Here is a 7439-nt window from a genome sequence, read left to right as displayed (position 1 = left end):
TCTCTCTCTCTCACGTATTTTTGAACCTCCACCGGAAACCATAACCATCGTCAATGACCCTCCTCAAACTGAAATCTTAAAGCCAGAATATGATGAAATACAAATAGCAAACACACAACAAATCTGATGAAACATGAATCAAAACCCAATCAATGAATCAAGTGTCCCACAATTCTAACTTGATGCCATAAAATCCATAAAATCGCATAGAAGCGTGATTTTGGGGATGATTACTTAGGGTTATTGAGAAACAAGCTTTTATATTAGTTCCAAACCACAATCATCATAAATCTAATTAAATACACAAGATGTTCTTCCATTTTTTGTCACAAGCAACCTGTAAACATAAATAATTTTTTGCATCTGGTTTATTTGTAGATAATAGGAAAAAATGAAAGGAGTAGAGAGAAGCTGGAGAACCCCGATGCAGTGATTTCAAATCCGTCTTCGATGTAGTAACCGCTGCCGATGACGCTCTGACCATGAACCCTAACTGCCTCCCGTTCCAACCACAAAACCTAATCGGAATCAATCAATGGGGATCCGACAGGGTAGTGATGCAGAGAGAGGTTTTCAAATAGGAATCTCGAGCGGAGCGGAGAGAAGAGGAGATGAGAGGGAAGAAATCTCACCTGGTTGTTGATGGGTTGGTGTCTCTCGTCGGAGGAGTGGTCATCGGGAAAATGGGTGAGAAGTAAGAGGGTGTTTGGATAAATTAGATTATAACTTATTAGCTTATAGCGGTGAGAGAAACCAGCTTTTGTAAATGTGTTTGGATTAAAAATAAGCAATAAACTATAAGCAAGGGGGGAGATGCTTATTAAATTTAGGGTATTTAGCTTATCCCCACCAAAATAAGCTGATTTTTAGTGTATTCTATCCAAACACTTAAACTTAGTTTATAGTGGTAGGGATAAGCAATAAGCACCCTCTTTTCTCCCTATCCAAACACCCTCTAAAAAGGGAACCGAGCAAAAAGAGAATCGGGTGAGGGTGAATGGGGCTAACGTGAGGAGTGGTTTTTTTTTTTATATATATATTTAAAAACAATAAAAAAAATAATAGACAATTAAAAAATAAAAACATAAGGGTATAATAGTCTTTGTACGTCATTCATGGACCAGCGATGCAGCAAAACCAAAACAAAAAGACCGTCCGAGTTATAAAAAGTTATTAGAGATCATCCATGCAGATTACCTTAAACCATAGGGACCATCCGTGTAATTTACCCAAAAATTAACTATGGATAGTTAGACATAACATCTATCTATGGAGTACATCTACAGCGAGTTGAAACAACGGGGATGTTTTTGGGACAAAATGGAAATTTGAACCATATCTTTGATTTTTAGTAAAATAGAGGGACCAAATTTCTAATTTACTCATAAATCATTTTGTACATCTTCCCCTTTGGAACAAAGGAGACGTTATATAGATCCATTTCTGTTTTAAGCTCTCTCACTCCTACTTAAAATATTTACCTCAACACATAGTCACATACTGATTGTTCAAGTAAGTTTTTTTACCCATCCTTCTTTGAGTTTAGAGTTTAGGTGTCCTTTTTGGATTTCAAATTTTCAATTACTGATAGTAGGGCTGTTCACAGTTCGGTCTTTTGGGTTTTTGGGTCAAACCGAAGCCAAACCGTTAGTAACGGTTTTTGTCAATCGAAAACCGAAGCCTAACTTTTGAAAATTTAAAATTTAACCAAGTTGAACCGTTACTAACGGTTTGGGTTTTTTATGCTCATTTGAGTCGAGCCTATTAAACTAATTTTGTCAACAAAAACTGTGAAATAAAATCTGTTAAAAAAGTAATAAAATCTACTAAAAAATCAAAATCTATGAAATGTCAAATATTTGTAATACAGCTATACAGGAACCACCGATTAAACTGTGATGCTTCCCTACATTTTGCGATGAAAAATTGGAAAACAAAGTTTTGTCTCCAATTGAAAAGTGATAACTGAAATGAAAAGTATTGTGATTTAGAACTGGGTTGATCTAAAAGTTAATTTTGGATTTTAAATTAATATTATACATATATAAATATACAGTTTGAACACTTTAAAACCACAAGCCAAACCATTCATTACGGTTTCAAAAGTTTGAAGCCACAAACCAAACCCTTCAGAAAAATATAAACCGCGAAACCAAACCAATTAGCGGTTTGACCGGTTTCAAACCGAACCATGAACACCCTTAACTGATAGTGTGATTACGCAGATCCGGAAATGAACACCGAAATCTCACACGCAACTTCAATCGAGGAATCGACTTCAGATAGTCGTCCTTGTCCACCACTGAACCTACCTTGTGGAGATCTACTTGGTAAACTCTTATATCATTTAAGGATTATCATGAACTTGACACCCTTGTCTCTTTTACTAATTCCTAATAAAATTTGTATATTGCTATCTCATACCCAAGTTTTAGCAGTTTATTACGCGATCTGCTTAACCATAATCACAAATTCTTTTTGGTGATAAAAGCATCTTATATTATACAACGGAAAATTGTTTTTTTTTTATGAAAAATTAACAAGAGGTACACTAACATATCCTATTAATCAAAATATTTAAATTCAGATATAGCTTATTGTAATATTGTCAATACTTATTTACCCTTAAGTTTTGCATTAATTACTGTACAGGAAATACAGATTACTACAACAATATTTGCGTTCCTCTCTATAATGCATCAATGGAATGTAACTGGGAAGCTGCTAGTGTCATCCTTGGCCAACACCAACACCAAGGCCTAGATCTGTTAGGGTTTGCCATCACTGAAAATTATGATACTGCGCTTCACATTGCAGCATCCGCAAAAAGCAGCAGGTTAATGGAAATGTTTGTGAAAATTTTGGTAAATCAGATGACAAACGAGCAGTTAGAACTTCAAAACAAAAAATATAACACGGCACTGTGTTTAGCAGCAACAACAGCAGGAAATCTCAATATTGCCGTGACTATGGTGGAAAAAAATAAGGCCCTGCTGGATATCCCTGGTCACGAAGGAGCGATGCCACTCTACATGGCTTCTTTATCGGGAGAAAGTGAAATGGTGAATTTTTTCTATGATAAATCTAACAAGATGACTGGTGCTTTTTGGACAGATGAGAATCGTAGTAAGGTTCTCCGAAAATGCGTGGAACTCGATCTCTTTGGTAAGTAGCTATATATAGTTGCACCTTTCATTGTTGTTGCATAACAAGGAAGAAAACAATAACAGCAAATAAAACTGTCCCCTTTTATGTTGCTATATATTCATCCATAATCACTGGATTTCACTTGGGGTACTCTTGGAACACTTTAATTAGATGTCATCTAGACCTATTGATTTTGGCTCAATTTTAGCTCACTCTTCTTTCTATACATGCATGAGTCGGAATTATCAATATCTTATCACACCCTTAGGAATTAGGATGGATATAACATTCTAATTAAATTGTATATATGCCTCCTGTTTGATTAGCTTGTATGCACAGAGTTGTTTGGATGTGTAAATTGTAATGTAAACCTTACGTCATTAACTAAAAGTGATTGTTTGATCTTTTGTAGATGTTGCCATGAAAATAGTGACCGACCTGCCAGAACTCAGTGCTGACAACAAAGTACTCGAATTGTTGGCTCGAAAAACAGAAGCATTTGCAATAATAAAACCACATTTTTTCTCGAGATTCATGCATCAAAGTGAGTATCTCTCCTCTTAATTAACTTTTTGATAGACTAAACCAGCCATATTTTGGATTCAATTCGATCGACTTACCTGCTTAGATATAGTCTATGTGTAGATCAGGGAACTGAAACTGATATTTACTTTACATTAATTATTCCAGATCTTCTTTGGCTACAACTCACTGTACTACTCTATCATACTCATAGAGTAATTAAGAAATCATTTTTGGGTCATTCTTGTTGATCTTGTCCATTGTACTTTAATTTCTTCCTAGTTCCGTAGTTTTGCTTTCAGAAAGGCACAACATTCATCCATCCATTTGTATCAAAAGTATTTGGAATTTGGATCGTCGTCTACTTGATTTCTTATTTGGCTTCATGTGGATTTCAGTTTTTTCAGTCATTTGTATGAAGAAGGTCGTGCCTGCGGAAAAACCCCGTGATGCCATGCTACTACTTAGAATCATATGGGGAAATATCATGAAATTGCCGAAGGCTAAAATTGAAGACATTTTGGGAAACCAAGAAATAATAGGCCCAGCTGATCACAATTCGCAACCACTTGACATTTTGGGAAACCAAGAAATAATAGGCCCAGCTGATCACAATTCGCAACCACTATTTGTTGCTGTCAATATGGGAAACACTGAATTTGTAGTTGAGCTCATTCGCCAATATCCAGATTTATTATGGAAGAGAAATGACAATAACCAAACTATATTTCATGTTGCTATCATTTACCGTCATGAGGATATCTACAATATTCTGCATGAGGTGGGGGAATCAATCAAGGATATGATAACATCTGTCGTGGACATGCAGGGAAATAATATGTTGCATCTAGCTGCGATGTGGCCAAAAGAAGCTAAACGTGACTATAATTCAGGAGTCGGTTTACAAATGCAACTTATGCAACGTGAAGTGTTATGGTTCGAGGTACTTCTTTTTGCCAAGATTCCAGTTTTTAATTAGCTTTCTGTGCCTCTTTCTTCCTTTCTCTGTGGCTAGCGGTGTTGTATAAGTAATTAGGCTAACGGGTATGGTCACTACATCTTTGATAGAAAAGTGTTTTCACATTTGCAACACGCATCTTCACTCCTTGTTCCCTACCACACTACTACCACTTCGAAATGATTATAACTCCATATCATTTATACTTTTTATTTATTTATTTTTATTTTCTATCATTAGATTAAATAAAAAAACATAATTTTAAACTTAAATAATAATTTTACTAATAAAAAAATTAAATAAACATATTACTAATTTTTAAAATTAAATAAACATATATATATATATTTATATATAGTTGAGGGTTTAACTTAATTCAAAGGTAAGTAGGATGGTATAATAAGATTAAGAGACACAATCTCAGGGATCATAATTGTAACTTCAGTTGAAAACAAAATTGAAGAATTCTTTGACATCCATTTTACTCCCAAATACCCATATTGTTTTCTTCTTGACCAAAACCAGTGTGGTGAAAATTAAAGCTTCAATCTTCCTTATTTACACCATTTAATTACATTTAAATCATATCTCCATAGATTGTCGTCCCATTTTTGAACGTTTGGAAGAAACAAATGCGATTGGCTGTGGAGTATACTCAATCCACATCACACATACGCGATTGTGGGGCGGTGTTCACGCGTGAACATCATGTAGGCTTATACGCGTCAAAATGTATGCCGTAACCGATGACCTTAAAAACTAGTTGTATCTATATGTGTAGAGAGAAAGAAATTTACTTGTCCTTTTTCTCTTTTTATATTAATACATCGGAGAGTGATGGCAATAAACTAGCGGAAGGTTATCAAGTCTTCTTGTCCCACATGTGTGGGAGATTAAAATCTTCATTAGTCTACATGTCTCAATGGTGTTTTGATGCATGCTGTATATTGGCGTTGGAGAAAGCCACTAGATAGGAGGAAAAAAAAAGAAAAATAATGTTTTTTTATTAATCAATTACACACACACACACACACATATATATATATATATATATATAGTTATAGTTACATCTGAACCAACACAATGGTTGGTGACTAATCACGATGGTGGATGATTAACCACCAAAAAATAACGGTTCTAACACTAACTTCATTCATAACTGTAAATAACAACATTAATTACTTCTTAAAATTCCTAAACTAACCCTAATTCTAGATTATATTCCAACCATTGATTCCGTTCATGGAATCTTTATCGCATCCTCTGAAAAATATATTTGTGCAGGAAGTAAAAAATATGGTCCCTCTTTGGTGTCAAGAAAAACCGGGCGGCGATTTTGGTTTTCTACCACATAAATTGTTTGAGTTCGGACACCGACGTCTACTTTCCGACAATGAGAAGTGGATGAAAGACACAGCTAACCAGTGCTTGGTAGTAGCAGCGCTCATAGCTTCTATAGCATTCACAGCAGCTTTTGCTGTTCCAGGTGGATACAACCAGAACAATGGTATTCCTATCTTTCTTCACCATCGAGCATTCATAGTCTTTGTCATATCAGATGCCATCTCTTTGGCACTTTCTTCTATTTCGATCCTCATATTCTTATCCATTTTCATATCTCGCTATGCTGAAAATGATTTCTTGGAATCATTACCCAAAAAATTGATGAAAGGTCTAGCAGCGCTTTTTTTCTCAATCACAGCCATGTTGGTAGGTTTTGGTGTCAGCTTCTTCACCTTTTTACAGGACAAATTGATTTGGGTACCAGTTATGATCAGCATGTTGATATCCTTGCCAATCATTTTATTTGCGAGACTGCAATATTATCTTGTAATGGATGTTTATCAGTCAACATATGGTTCTAGGAATCTCTTCAAGCCAAAAAAGCCTAGGCTATACCCACAAAATCAAAATCCAAGGTTTTGATCACTTGTTGTTTTTGAATGTAAAGTTTCATTTCAAGACGTGATTGTTGATGCTTTATGTCATTTAGGAGAAGTTGATGTGGGGATGATAATATACTTTTTAAACCCGAATGTATTTTATCTGTAATGTTGATGATGAATTCAAGTAAACTTAAGCGCCTATTATTTGTGTTGTCATGAATTTGGAACGCCAAATATCTATTTAGTTTTTGGATCCGTTAACCCGTTCATTTGTTTTTCTGCTCATATGGCTTTTACTAATCCTTAATCTCATAAAATAAAATCCCAAAATATCGGAGATATGATTTCCTTCTAAATCTCGATAAATAAGGAACCTGTATGTTTGTGCACAGTTTATGTTTTCTTATATACTTCAGGGGCTAGTCCTGTAATTCTCTAGAGTTAGGGGTTATTCATGTCAGTAGCACTACTAGAAAACAAAAGGTTCTGCCACAGGAAAATAGCTACGGAAAATTTCCGTAGGTAATTACCTACATAATACCTACGGAATGAGAAACCCTAATTTAGTAATGGAATCGCTACAAAATAGCTACGGAATAGTTACAGATGAGAATCCGTAGGTATTCCGTTAGTAATTAGCTACACAATTGCTACGAAATAACGACGGAACTAAATCCGTAGATATTCTGTAGGTAATTCGCTACAAATTAGCTACAGACTATCGACGGAAGAGATTAACTACAAAATACCTACAGATTACCTACAATCTTTTTTTATTTTTCTATTTTTCAAGGATCAAATGTCGTATTTTTCGTTTTATTTTTTTCACAACTTAATTATACGTTGATTGCTTTGTTTTGACCGATTTATACATAACATAAACTTACATACAAACGTATGCCTCGTTAGAAACCATTACTCATTTA

General features: G+C 34.8%; 1 protein-coding gene across 1 annotated transcript; it reads left to right on the top strand.

Annotated features, from left to right (window-relative positions):
• Positions 1 to 1439: 1439 nt before the first annotated feature.
• Positions 1440 to 6733, top strand: LOC111894211 (uncharacterized). Its single transcript, XM_023890292.2, has 6 exons — positions 1440 to 1512; positions 2226 to 2330; positions 2653 to 3165; positions 3560 to 3691; positions 4068 to 4612; positions 5912 to 6733. The coding sequence occupies exons 2-6, from the start codon at positions 2234 to 2236 to the stop codon at positions 6551 to 6553; spliced, it is 1929 nt and encodes a 642-aa protein (XP_023746060.1). The 5' UTR covers positions 1440 to 1512; positions 2226 to 2233; the 3' UTR covers positions 6554 to 6733.
• The last annotated feature ends 706 nt before the right edge of the window (positions 6734 to 7439 follow it).

This window comes from Lactuca sativa, chromosome 6 (assembly GCF_002870075.4).
Source record: "Lactuca sativa cultivar Salinas chromosome 6, Lsat_Salinas_v11, whole genome shotgun sequence".
Taxonomy (NCBI): domain Eukaryota; kingdom Viridiplantae; phylum Streptophyta; class Magnoliopsida; order Asterales; family Asteraceae; genus Lactuca; species Lactuca sativa.
Note: the sequence above shows the minus strand (reverse complement) of the source record. Positions and strands in the feature narration are given on the sequence as shown.

Bases quoted from the DNA above. Each gene is read 5' to 3' on its own strand.
- LOC111894211 (XM_023890292.2), top strand. From the start codon at position 2,234: ATGAACACCGAAATCTCACACGCAACTTCAATCGAGGAATCGACTTCA. The intron at 3,166-3,559 runs GTAAGTAGCTAT...GATCTTTTGTAG, and splicing joins CGTGGAACTCGATCTCTTTG to ATGTTGCCATGAAAATAGTG. The intron at 4,613-5,911 runs GTACTTCTTTTT...ATATTTGTGCAG, and splicing joins GTGAAGTGTTATGGTTCGAG to GAAGTAAAAAATATGGTCCC.